This window comes from Zootoca vivipara, chromosome 1 (genome assembly GCF_963506605.1).
Source record: "Zootoca vivipara chromosome 1, rZooViv1.1, whole genome shotgun sequence".
NCBI classification, from domain to species: Eukaryota; Metazoa; Chordata; class Lepidosauria; order Squamata; family Lacertidae; genus Zootoca; species Zootoca vivipara.
In genome coordinates this window covers 81,607,124-81,620,763 of record NC_083276.1, presented here as the reverse complement: position 1 = coordinate 81,620,763, position 13,640 = coordinate 81,607,124, and the positions used below count along the sequence as shown (strand labels likewise).

Sequence of the window (13,640 nt, the reverse complement as noted above, 5' to 3'; positions counted from 1 at the left end):
AAAGCCCGATCACAGTAGCTCTTTCTACTTAGGAGACTATCTCACCCACTAGCCTTGGGCCACACTTTACAAAAGAAAGCACTTCTGGAGTCTCTAACCCTATCTATTCACAGTGCAGTTTGAAAGCCCATGATATGAGAGGAGGTTCTAGACCCTCCCAAGTGCTCCAACAAAGGTTTAACTAAATCACGAGGCAGACACATCCCAACTTGGTCAGGAACATTCTGTAAAAAGGAAAAGAAGAAAAAAACCCTCCCCGAGTAGGCAGGGCTCCCATATAAAGACACCAGTCTGCATTGTGTCGCAGGCAAAGTCTGTGTTCCTTATAGAGGGGATCAATGGAGTCCCAGAAGTTCCACTCAGTAGGGGTGAAGGGGAAGCAGGGGAAGTATATGAGTCTGTGGTGACTCCCCCATTATTGCTCTTCCTCCTTTTCTTGTCAAAGCTGTAGCACCTTCCAAGGTAACTCTCTGGCAGGACTTTACCGGAGGCTGCTGCTGCTGCTGGCCTGAGAGCTGCCCACACCAGGGTGTTCAGGGCTATGCCGATTCTAAAGAAAAACAAAATGGACACACATGCAAGAATGAGAATGAAAGTTCTCAACAAGAATGAAAGGCCAGGAGAAAAGGTCAGTCCGTTCTCTGGCACCTGAAGGTACAATTACTTGAGCTGGTGGAAGCATTCTTCCCAACTTACTTTCTTTTTCTTCTTCTCCTTCTTCTTCCTTTTCCGCTCAGGGTCATCCTCTTTCTTCTTCTTTTTCTTCTTGTGGTCAGAATCTGAAGGAGTTTCTGCCAAGAAGAGAAAAGGAACTGAAGCAGACACTTTTGACGAGGCAGAAATTGTGGTAGCTTAGGCTGCTGGACTGTGGAATGCTAAATTGGAAGGGGTTGGTGAGGGCAAATGCAACCACAGGGCCCAAGGAGGAAGCTTCTTACCTGGAGGTACAGGATCCTGGGTACGACTCTGCTTGTGTTTGTGCTTGTTTTTTTTCTTAGGTGGCTGGATGTGCATTAAGCGACACTGCTCTGGCAGCTGAGGCAGTGCAAAAGAAAGAAAAGAGCATGTTAGTCCACTGAATACCACATCTGTTGTTCCAGACAATAACCACAGGCGTAATCATTTGCAGGGAGGGGATTGCTTGTCTCTTTGGTAACCTGGTCCCACCATTATCCCCCATCAAAACTTGCAAGAAAAGTTTCTACTAGGTTCACTAAGTACTTGGGTCTGTTATGAGCTCAGCGCTCCCTAGACTCCTTGGCTATCTACCCTTCACAGAATACGGCTAAAGCATTACTCTGGAATTCACATATGAGTCAACGTTCCGTTTCATACCTGCTCTGCAAAAGAGAGCACTAAATTTGGCAGTACAGTGGGACCTCCATTTACGAACTTAATTCGTTCCGGAGGTCCATTATTAACCCAAAACTGTTCTTAACCCAAGGCGCGCTTTTGCTAATGGAGCCTCCCGCTGCTGCCACACGACTTCCACTTGCATCCCAGGGCAAAGTTTGCCACCCAGAACACCTACTTCCGTGTTAGCGGAGCTCGTAACCCAAAGCGTTCGTAAGGAGGACGGTACGTAACCCGAGGTTCCACTGTACTTCTGTGAATCCTCCTGCCTGGGATCCCTCCCTAACTTCAGCCTACCTACTACTGCTTATTCCATCAAGGGAGATGGATCCCATTCTACTGGACTCTTAGAAGTTTCTCCCAGTACTCATATTCTCCAGTGCACCCTAACATCTATTTCCAATGCTGCCATAATTTTATTTATTTATTTTTGTCATTCAGAACATTCTTTTCCCACCAACAGTCAATATTTCCTTCTTCCCTTGCAGCCCCCAACTCTAACTTACCGGGCCTGCATGGAGACGAAAGCCTGTTAACATGGTACCAGTGATAGGGTTGAACGAACTGCTGCAGATGGGGGGTTTCTCAATGAGAGAGCGCAGGCTGCTGTTGTCATGTGAACCTGGCAAATCTATCATCCCTGGTAGGTCTGGCAGGAAGTTGCTGAGCTTCTCCTTCACCTTTTTGCCACAAAATTTGTTGTAGGCATGCTCCAGGTTGTAGTGGGTGATCAGGTTTGTGCTCCCTGTTAGTTCTGTAGTACCTGGCAAAGAACAAAGGACATGACAATACTGCCTATGTTTGGCTTGTTGGGAGTAACAGGACAAAGGCAGATAGAATCTGGCAAGCAAATCCTTCAAATAAGACACTACTTGCACCTGCAACTGAATTCTTTGTTGAGATGACAAGAGGACATGTCCAGCCTCATACACCCAAAATGCTTTTGGTGAAGCCAGATCAAGAAAAAGCTTTGCTCTGCTTTCTGGAAATGTACTTCTCTTCTTGATAGGCTGTGGCATCCTGGGAAGAAAATCCCTAAAGCCCTATTATTCCATGGGAGGTTGCTTCAAGGTAATGGTTTGTAGGACCCTCGTCTGGTAACAAAGCAATAGTTTGCACACAACACTAAGCCAATTCATGGCTTCACGCAAATCATGGTTGCTGTGCTTCTTCCCGAGTCCTGCATTACATCCAAACCTGGGCTCATGTTCTGTCTCTCCCGACAAGCCATGAGCTGTTTGTTGTTGATCACTCATAGTTTAGGGGAGACAACCATGAACCCCGAGTCAGCATGCAGTGCTGAGCCAAAGCATGGTAGTGCAACAGCCACAGCCTTTGCTCTGGGAATGCTTGCTCTCGTGTGCTAAGCCAGGTTTTGGCATAGTGTTGTTACATGTTCACTGGGTCCTATTTGCTCATGGTATTTAGACAGTGCTTTTCAGACGGACCTTCCATATAGATTATTACAGCAAGCATCTATTAAAACAGGAAAGGCAAACAGCTGCTTGTCTTGAAGTTAATGAACTTCAGCGGCTTCCGTCTCGGCAGCGCCAAATGCGGATGCACAGCCTGACCCCGCCTCCCTTTTTCAATCCGACACCTCATTGGGCCCCAGGCAACTGCCAATCGAAATCCCACCACTAGCGGCGCTTCCGCGAAGTCGTCAGCGTCGACTGTTGGGTCTAAGTTCCCACAGGAACAGGGAGGAGTGCCCATCAAGACGCAACCGCGAATCTCTATTGGGCCATTCCCCCGCAACGCCTCGTTGGCATTGGCCAAGGATGCAAGGCCCGCCTCTAAATTACGGTAGGCTGAATAGCCCCCCCGAAGCCCGCCCCTCCAACAGCCACATACCTGGTAACTCGCGCATTAGGTAGAACGGGCCACTAGCGGCCGCCGCTTTCTCTCCGACGGGGGTCACCGCAGGGACGGGAGCTGGCCCAGTCCCCGGTCCTCCGGGTTTCCCTGGACCAAAGCCCAGCGCGGCGGCTGTGCTAGGCGGAGGCGGTTCTGTCCCTCCGAAGAGAGCGGAGAAATTCTCCATCATCCCGGCGTGCTCCGCGCAATCTCCTCCCATTGGCTTCGGATCTTGGCTGTCCCCTCTGCTCGCCTAGTTTTCATTGGAAGGCGGTGAACCCTCCTCTTACGTATGATTGGCTAACTAACCTGGAAACTGCGCCACGTTCCGATTGGATGGCACTCTGCTTTCTCGTGACGTATTTTTTGGATGGCGGCATGACGTCAACAGAATGCGTCGAGAGGTCTCCGGAAAGCAATCTAGTTTGTATTCCGAATCCATCACAGCGATTCTGAAATCGGCCAATGAAAGCGCGCGGTGTTTCTCTAAGCTCCGCCTTTCCGTTGATTGGCGTAGGTATTGGCCAGCGAGCCAGAGTGGAGGAACGACGAGCGTGCGCCGCAGGCAGGCGCGGGGGCTCGGTCAGGGTGAGGTGAAGATGGCGGTGCTTGCTCCGCTGCTGGCCCTGATCTACTCCGTGCCTGGAATCTGCCGATGGCTGGCGCAGCCCTACTACCCGCTGTCGCTTCTGCTCTCGGCTGCCTTCCTGCTGGTGCGGAAGGTGCCGCCGTTATGCCACGGGCTGCCCACCCAGCGCGAGGACGGGAACCCCTGTGACTTCGACTGGGTGAGGCCTTGCCCGGAGCACCTTCTGACAGGGGCCCCCCTCACGCCCTCTTTCCTCTATGGGGCTCATCCGGCGAACTGCCGGGAAGAGAACGCTCCGTTTCTCCCCTTTGCCCAGAGAAGTCGAGATCTGCCGTTTGGCATCCTCGTCCCGCAGACATTCGACTCTCCGACTGGAAGGAAAGAGACAGATGTCTTTCTTTCTTTCTTTCTTTCTTTCTTTCTTTCTTTCTTTCTTTCTTTCTTTCTTTCTTTCTTTCTTTCTTTCTTTCTTTCTTCCTCGGTGCCATCGACTGATTGCGCTTTTGTTGTTTTGATGGCTGGTGCGTCATGTACTAATGAAGGGTAACTAACTTGCGGCCCTCCAGATATTGTTTGTTTATAGAATTTATATACCGGAGGTCTCAGGGCGGTTTATAGAAGAAAATCAAAATATAAAACCACAAAACCACAAAATATATAATCAAAATAAAACAACAACCCCCCCCAAAAAAATGTTGGGCACCGGTTCCCACCCTCTTTGGTTACTGGGCATGCTAGTTGGGGTTGGTGGAATTTAAGAATCCAGTCCAAATAAGGGTGATCCTTGCATATGCCGTCACATAAAAGTCATCTCTAGTTTTATTTCATTGTGCAGCTGCTTGGTTTGTGGTCCTGAAACTTCCAAGCAATTGTAAGCTTCTTTTGGCACTGACAGTATGGCCAGCTAGATGATGGATAGATGTGACATCTGCTTTAAGGACAGGCCAGCTGGGCCCTTTTCCCCTCTGCTTATACAACCACTTACTGCCATCTTTCTTTGTAGCGCGAGGTGGAGATTCTTATGTTCCTCAGTGCCATTGTGATGATGAAGAACCGCAGATCCAGTAAGTAATGCTTGTTCTTTATATCTCTCTTTTTCAGAAAACAAAGATTTCACAGCTGGTTTTAACTTGTATCAAAATCTTATTTTCTTTAAAGTCAGTATGGTCTAGTCCAGGCATCCCCAAACTGCGGCCCTCCAGATGTTTTGGCCTACAACTCCCATGATCCCTAGCTAACAGGACCAGTGGTCAGGGATTATGGGAATTGTAGTCCAAAACATCTGGAGGGCCGAAGTTTGGGGATGCCTGGTCTAGTCAGTATGTTTTGAACAAAAAATAGCTAGTACAGAGTGGGATGTAAGTGGGATGAGGTTGTGTCAAAAATGCACACAGAAACAGAAAGCCCCTAAATGATTTCAAAAGTTTTAAGATGAATGGCTGCTGCTAGGTCCTTGTTCCTCTGCCACAATTGGTGCGTTGTCCCTGTGCATTCCTGCTTTAGGAGCGGCTTCAAAAGGTGACCTGTCTGTTTCTTTTGTTTTCTGTTACATAATACAAAGATATGGAGGCCAGCAGGGCAAAGCTTCTATGTGCCAAGCCTTGGTCTATTATGGGTGAGAATAAGTGAATGTCAACATGGAGGTGATAAGAATACAGTGGAGAACAGTGATTGCTTAAGATGAAAGGATATGCAGAATGTGGGGTTTAGCCTGAAATGATATGGGAAGCAGAAATGACCTATAGGCATGAAAAGAACACACTTACCGGTAGTAGTATCATTTGCAGGAAATGCAAAAAGCTACAGCACATGCTGTAAAATACAAAACTGTACAACGTTAGCCTAGGACAGAACTCATTTGACAAGAAACTCACACAGACCTTGAAAACTACACCGTGTCTGTATATCTATCAATAGGCATTCTAAGTATGTAATCTGTCTTGCACAGAAAGCTTCCACAAATTTTTAAAAAGTTAAGCTTCATTCAAAATTCCAGCTTGTTGCTGGGCCTAGCAGTGATGCAGATAATATCAGCCATAAGAATGTGCCTCTTTCTCTCTCTCTCAAGTTACTGTGGACCAGCATGTGGGAAACATCTTCATGTTCAGCAAAGTAGCCAATGTCATCCTTTTTTTCCGCCTTGACATCAGAATGGGACTGCTCTACCTCACCCTCTGTTTAGGTGAGTCATCCTAGTTACATCCTAGTTCTAGTTCTAGTTATATCAATTGAGGAGGACTTGGACATCATAAATAATAGGACTTTAGACACAAAATCCACCAGTTCTGCATTACCACATAATAACTCTTTCATAATTCCTCTATTTTGGGGCATTATTCTTGTTTATAGGGCAATGCCAATTTGCATTAAGTGGAAGTAAAGACTATCCCATGATTGACATATCTAACACTGCAGCTGGAACCTGCTGCCTGAATTCCATTTGCTTGAGCTATTGGAGGAGGGCTGTGGGCTGGAGGAATCTTTGTTCCTGGCAAGAGGAGAATATAACCTAGATCAGGCATCCCCAAACTTTGGCCCTCCAGATGTTTTGGACTACAATTCCCATCTTCCCTGACCACTGGTCCTGTTAGCTAGGGATCATGGGAGTTGTAGGCCAAAACATCTGGAGGGCCGCAGTTTGGAGATGCCTGATCTAGGGAACCTTTGGAGAATTCTGCCAATCTCTAAAGCAGGGAGGAGTCAAAGCTTAGACAATACTGTAGTAGGTGGACAAACACTCTGGTCCCATATAAAGCAGCTTCCTAATCCCATCCCAGCAATAGTGCTAAACTAGGGGTCAGCAAACGTTTTCAGCAGGGGGGCGGTCCACTGTCCCTCAGACCTTGTGGGGGGTTGGACTATTTTGGGGGGGATGAATGAATTCCTTTTTTTAAAAAAAATTAAATAAACTTTATTGGAATTCAAATTAAAATACAATCACAAAATCACATACACACTCAAAAAACAATAATATAGAAACAATAACATACACAATCATATATAAATAATAATGAAAATATATCATATAATGAAATAATAATGAAAATATAACATAAAAATTAATATCATACAGCATCAAACATAAATAATAATACTCATAATCATAAAGAAATTACAAACAAAAGAAAACAAAAATCATACAGTACATTCAAATACTCATTCATACCCAAAATCATAATAATCAAAATACATTTCGGCTATATTCACCTTTATTTATTCCCCTATATCTCCTCCTCTCCATAACTCACACAAAAAAAGGAAAAAAGGATTCATCATCATTCAGCTTTATCAACTTAAGTTAAATCAAATCAGCTCAGTACGAGGCCTTAGAAATAAACCCAGGATTTTATTGTGGGGCACTGTCCCTTCATGTACTCCAAATTTTTTCCAATTGTGATGGAATTTCTTATTGGAATACCCTCTGATTGAATTGGTCAGGTTATCCAGGTCTAAATTTCCAAACAATTTCTCCTGCCACTCCAAAATATTGGGTATTTCTTTATTCTTCGAATAAAGGCTGGATTTAGAAGGTGATTGGGCCGGATTCGGCCCCCGGGCCTTAGTTTGCCTACCCATGTGCTAGTTAAGCTGTGCTTGGTGTGTGCCTTTTCAGTGTTCCTGATGACCTGCAAGCCACCTCTGTACCTGGGTCCTGAATACATCAAATATTTCAGTGATAAAACAATAGATGTGAGTATTTTATTCTCTGCACTCTCATTTGTTCTTGGGGAATTGGATAAACTGGGTATAGCTTATTATTTTGGGTATAGCTTATTATATCAATGCTGACCTAGTTTCCTTACAGTAAGAAAATGAACACAATAAAAACCCTTGTTAAAACAGAAATAGGCAGTGCTGGCTGAAAAGGAGACACTGCTTCAACAAGGTTCCCCTCCCACTTTTGTTCCTGGATCTGGAACATTTATTCTCGGGCAACTGGATAGTCTGCAGCTCCTGGCTTTTCCTGGCAGCAGCAGCAGTGACTGAACCAGCAGGGAGATGATGATGATGATAACTGACCACTTCCCAGGCCATAGATGTTCACTGTTGCTGCTCTAACTGTATGTTCTACCTTTTCTTTCTTGGAGCTCAAGGAGGCATGTATTCTATACATTCACACACACTTTGTTCTCATAACTACCAGTAACATCTGAGGTAGATTGGCCAAAGAGAAAGTGTCTGGCCCAAGGTCCCTCACTGAGCTTCACTACCGAGTGCAGATTTGAACCCCGATCTTCCAGGTTCTAGTTTGACACTTTATCTAACCATTGCACTGCATTAGCTCTGCTTAAGGAGGCCTCAAGTTTATTATTCTGTACTGCTGTTTCCTCTTGCTGATTGGTTATTTTGAAAAGTTGCATGCAGTCTTACCGCCCTGCGAGCATTGTGGAAATTTTGTTTATAGGTATGGAATATAAAATACTATTTAAAATATTTTATAGAAATGGTACATATTAACACGAGAACTGAGAGTATGGAGACCTAAGAAGATCTGAGCAAAGAGTGTCATTGGCAGTCTACATTGATGTAGGTTACTGGTGGTGGAATGGGACTGGTTCAGCCCAACTGAAAAAGCCTTGCCCTAAGCTCTGAAGTTCAGACAAAGGGAGCACTTTCCAGATACAGGTAGTCTTAAACACAGAGAGAAGTGCAAGCATGAAGGTAACTATTGGATGTAGCCTAGTATATGAACTATTTGGAGCTACGCCATGGTGGTTGTGTACTGCCTCTAATATTGGAGGCGGTTTGCATCTGAATCCTAGTTTCTAGGAAGCACAAGTAAGGAAAGTGCTGTTACGCTCTGACCTTGTGGGCTTCACATAGGCATCTGGTTGGCCACTGTAAGAGAGGGTGCTGGGCTGGCTGCTGATCCATCAGGCTTCTACTGATAACCTGTTCTTTGCCAGTGCCTCTCAACTCCTGGAACTCTATGGGTTTGAATTGTGATTGCTGGTCCTTCTGTGCAGCAGCTTTCCCCAACCTGGTGCCCTCCAGGTGTTATTAAGCTGTAACTCCTTGTCATCCATCCTCATTGGCCATTCTGGCTGGGGCTGATGGGAACTGGAATGCAAACCATGTTGGAGGGCACCAGGTTAGAGAAGGGTTGATGGTTGTGTGATCCTGCTTCAGGATAGGGATTGTCCTTCTGTATCCTTTCAACTCTATTGAAGTGTCGTATGTGGACATTTGAGGGATGTGCATGTTGTCAGCCTTGATCCCTCTTTTGCAGGAGGAACTAGAACGGGACAAGCGCGTAACCTGGATTGTGGAATTTTTTGCTAATTGGTCCAATGAGTGCCAGTCATTTGCTCCCATCTATGCAGACTTGTCTCTTAAGTGAGTGGTTTACTCTTTAATAAAGTATGGTGTCTTAGCGCAGGGGCAGGCAGACTTCAGGCACATGTGATGCCTATAGTGTGATGCATGCTTTACCTCCGGCACTCAGCATTTTTGTTGTGCTGAAGGGTATACAGAGAGGCATTGAGTCCAGTATGTTCCAGTGTGATAACTACTGGGCTAAGATGAGTGTGTATTTTTATGCTATGAACTGCCCTGAAATCTATGGATGAAAAGTGGCTTATTCTTATTCTTATTATTATATTTCTAAGATACAATATTTCATTTGTTGGGTGAACAAAGATAAACTCGCCAGATTATTCTGATAGCAGCCCCTGATGTACCGCTGGCTTTTAAGAAAGAGTGTTACTATAGGCATGCAAGTTATGGTTTAAAAGAGGAAAAATTTGTATCCTCTAAAACAAACTTTAATGGGAAGGAACTCTAACAAATAGGGAATGTCCATGAATCCAGGCCCTTGTGGTTGCAGGGGGTTAGTGCTAATCCTTTATATAGACTGACAATTTAAAATTGAAGAAAATTAGTTCCCAAGAGAGTTTATGGTGGTTCCCGTTCTGAGGTTTATGAGACCTAGCAGTTGAACTAATGGGAGATGAATGGTGGCAATAGCTCATTAGCTACTGGCAGTTTCTGGGGGGGGGGACTCCATAAGAGATTCTGGTGACCCCGCTAGACATTCAACTGAGGCAAAGGCCTCTCCTTATCCTGAGGTTCCAAAGTGAAGGATTGCTCTTTAAGTGGCTCTTGGCAAGGGCCTGGCCACCAATGGCTTTTTTGAAGCAACCTATTGCTTCCAGCAATGACCAGTAGATGGCCCTAGTGTAGAAAGTGTTTTCCTTTTTAGTCCCTGTAGAGTTGAGTTACACATCAACATCGTGGTTGCATAAGCAGGAAAAGGGTGGCTGTATAACTCAACACAGTAAAATCTAAAGCTTCCCAGAGGAGTAGTTCAAACTTGAGAGAAGGGAGAAAGCCCCTGGAATCAGCTTAAGGCTGTGCTTTCCGTGTTCTTTAATATTCTGTGTTATTGTCTGAAAGCACATGATGCCGCAACCTTGGTTGAAGCTGAGATCATCTAGGTTTGGTTAGTGTCTGGATGGGAAATTGTCTGGGAAACATATGTATGCTGCCTTGAGTTCCATGCAGGAAGAAAACAGAATGTGACCATTAATGAAATAATAAGCGTCTACTTTGTTTCATGGTGTTTCTGCCTGCATACTAACCATTGCTGTGCCTCTTCAGATACAACTGCACCGGATTGAACTTTGGGAAGGTGGATGTGGGCCGCTACCCTGATGTGAGCACCAGGTGAGCTATTTGCTGTAGGAACCTTAGGAGAATGAGGAAGACCACAAGGCTAGGTGTGTGATATGCAGCACCATGAAAACTTGTTTTGCATTAGTAGGGCAGTGTGGGAAGAGGAGATGCCGTGTTGAGTAATTCATATTAGGGTAATTCAAATCAGAAAATTTTCTGATTTCTTAGAGAGATGTAATTAGCCTGTTTATTTTACTTGAATTTAATAAACAAGTCTAAAAACTTAGAATCAGCTTTGGTGACCTAATAATTATTTGTAGTTGGCATTCATTATGACTAACGAACCTGTGGAACAATATTTCCTGAAGGAAAAAACAAAACACTAGAAAATTTCCTGGCCCACATTAATCTCTGGCCAGATGTTCCTTTTCTTATTCTCCCTGGACTCAAGCCCTCCGTCTCTTCACAGGTACAAAGTCAGTACATCTCCTCTCACTAAGCAGTTGCCCACACTAATCCTTTTCCAAGGTGGGAAGGAGGTGATGCGCCGGCCACAGATTGATAAAAAGGGACGAGCAGTCTCATGGAATTTTTCGGAGGTACATTCTATCTGAAGTTTCATTTGTATGCTGTCAATATCAGATGTGCTCCTTGTTTTAAGCTGGGGGCGGGGTCAGTACAAGGCAACACAAAACAATGCTGATCTTTCTTTTTGTCACAGGAGAATGTGATTCGGGAATTCAACTTGAACGAGCTGTACCAGAGAGCCAAGAAAGTGTCTAAGCAGCCCGAGGTCCCAGAGGAGTCTCCAGAACAGCCTGCTGCCCCTGAGGTCCCCAATGGAGAGAGCAAGAAGGACAAATAGAGCCCAGAGGACTGGACTGTGTTCCTTTACTGTTTAGCTCCCCACTCCTCTTCCATTGCCATTCTGAGCTCTCTCCTGGGACATCAGCCACAAGCTGCTTTCACCCACAACGCTGGTGCTGGGAGATGATTGTACATGCCAGGGAGCTTCTATCTTCTGAGTGTAGTTGCCAGGGAGCTTCTATCCTCCTGGGCTCAGTGCCTCTCTGCTGGCAGCTACATGTTTCTTTGGGACTTCCCCCATCCCCTGATCCTCCTTCCGGGAGTTGCTAGGTGTAGTTTCAGCAAGATAAGATGTGGCCCCAACTCTATAGAAGCTAGAACATGTTTCTGCATCTAGATATGGGGCTGCAGGCTTCTCTGGCAATGAATAAGAGCTACTGGGGGGGAGCAAGAACTCAGTGGACACTGTAAATGGGCAGGATGGGAGGAATTGCCACTTTTGGTGGAATTGACTCCCTCCTGTCAAAGCTGTGACACCTCACTCCTGTTTGAATTGGTTTTACGCAGGGTCCTATCTGTGGCTGAGAAGCTACAGGTGTCATTGACCAATTTTGACTACTTGCTACCCACTGCCCTCTACTGTACTGACTGCAGAACCTATGTGGTCTCTTCCCATATGTTTTGGGCTTTAAAAGCCAATGGGTGGACGCACAATGTTTCTTTGCTGAACTTGAAAGTGCTGCTGTGCCAGAGAATAAGCAGCAGCCATGCAGTCCTTAAAGATTTCCTGTTCTCTGCATCATCATCGTCATCAGCTGCTTGCGTGGTGTAATATGCTGAGGGTGTGCAGTAAGAAGGGGGTCCCTCCTGCCCCCAAACTGGAGGAGTAGTTGCATCTGCCGCCCAGAGTCATAATTGGCAGGGTTCTTATAGCTGCTAACTCCATTTCCAACCCAGGGAGCTTGTTTGTGGATAGGAACAAACTCCACTTCACTGTACTCATCCACCTTCACACTTCTGTTAATTGTCTTATACGGCTATCTCTAATAAACAAACTTGGGGATGTCTTTTTCTGGAGCCTTCTTTTTGTTTCTGAGTTGGAATATGACCACAGTCTGTAGTGATTTATGCAAGCATTTGCTTATTATTATCATTATTATTTATTAAATTTGTATACTGTCCATAGTATACTGTTCATCCATAGATCTCAGGGCATTCTTTTCTTTTTCTTTTAAAAGAATGTTTCCTAGTGACCAAGTAAATTCTGTTCACTGTTTACGGCTGAACTCTTCTGTATGGGGTGAGGGCTTTGCCACGCTATCCTTCTTGGTGCTCTCTACCAAGCTGTAAGCATGCTGGCTGAGTCACTGGGAAGATCTTGGAAAAGTCCAACTAGGGTCTCCACCAGTTTTTAGATGGAGGAAGCATCAGTTTGAAGCTGGACTACAATGTGGGAGGAGGGGAGAGATTTAAGTCTTCCTCTTCTATTTTCCTTATTAAAATTCCCCCTCCTGAATAGTTAGCTGAGGTCAATCCTATAGATAGGTGTATGTTTTCACCCTGGGGAAAACTAACTGTGAGGTTCAGTTAGGGCAGTGGTGACCAAACTTGGCTCTCCAGCTGTTTTTGGACTACAACTCCCATCATCCCTAGCTAACAGGACCAGTGGTCAGGAATGATGTCTGAAAACAGCTGGAGCATAGCTGTCAAGTTTTCCCTTTTCTCGCAAGGAAGCCTATTCAGCATAAGGGAATTTCCCTTTAAAAAAGGGAGAACTTGACGAGCTGGAGGGCCAAGTTTGGCCACCACTGAGTTAGGGGAAGGGTTAACACCGTGCACCATAGTACCAATCCAGACCGTCCCGCCCCCCACATACCTGCTTTTAAACCTTTAAAGAAAAAAGAAATTGTGTTTGAAGAATAGCTGCCCTCAGCTTACTCTGATCTTTTGGTGTACTGCTGTTCCTCACACGTGCAAAGGCATTGCTTTTGTCTTCCCCAGACATGCAACTGTTCATAGGCTGGGCCAAAAAAGACACCACTGACAAGCCAGATGTGAAAGGACAGTGTAGGCCACAGAGTGGCAGCACTATAACAGTAAACCTGTAAGAAGGGAATAAAAAGAACCTTGCTTAGATCAGAATGCCAGCTTGTGCTTCTGAAGGGCATGCCTACATTGTTTCCTCCTAATTAAAGGCAGATACAATCAGAGACAAAGATTTGAGAAATGGGAACAATGTGGAAAGTATGATATAGAAGGAAAAGTGAGGGTAGGGATGCCATGCCATGCCATGCTGGTATCCAAATAGAAGCTTTTTGTGTTCCACGTATGTTTGCGAATACAAGTGTCAAATGCAACAACTTTAAGGAGCAGTACAACTTAAGGAGCAGAAGAAAGGAAAATAGCACAAACTTCAGGA

At 45.2% G+C, this 13,640-nt stretch overlaps 2 protein-coding genes across 2 annotated transcripts; one reads left to right on the top strand and one right to left on the bottom strand.

The window, feature by feature from the left end:
- Window positions 1–65: 65 nt before the first annotated feature.
- On the bottom strand, window positions 66–3,457 carry MED19 (mediator complex subunit 19). Its single transcript, XM_035124585.2, has 5 exons — window positions 3,208–3,457; window positions 1,860–2,116; window positions 939–1,035; window positions 697–791; window positions 66–550 (listed from the first exon to the last, which is right to left on the bottom strand). The coding sequence occupies exons 1-5, from the start codon at window positions 3,428–3,430 to the stop codon at window positions 482–484; spliced, it is 741 nt and encodes a 246-aa protein (XP_034980476.1). The 5' UTR covers window positions 3,431–3,457; the 3' UTR covers window positions 66–481.
- An 87-nt stretch (window positions 3,458–3,544) lies between these two features.
- Window positions 3,545–12,288, top strand: TMX2 (thioredoxin related transmembrane protein 2). Its single transcript, XM_035124571.2, has 8 exons — window positions 3,545–3,998; window positions 4,803–4,863; window positions 5,868–5,981; window positions 7,413–7,489; window positions 9,030–9,136; window positions 10,400–10,465; window positions 10,884–11,013; window positions 11,136–12,288. The coding sequence occupies exons 1-8, from the start codon at window positions 3,603–3,605 to the stop codon at window positions 11,277–11,279; spliced, it is 1,095 nt and encodes a 364-aa protein (XP_034980462.1). The 5' UTR covers window positions 3,545–3,602; the 3' UTR covers window positions 11,280–12,288.
- Window positions 12,289–13,640: the final 1,352 nt, after the last annotated feature.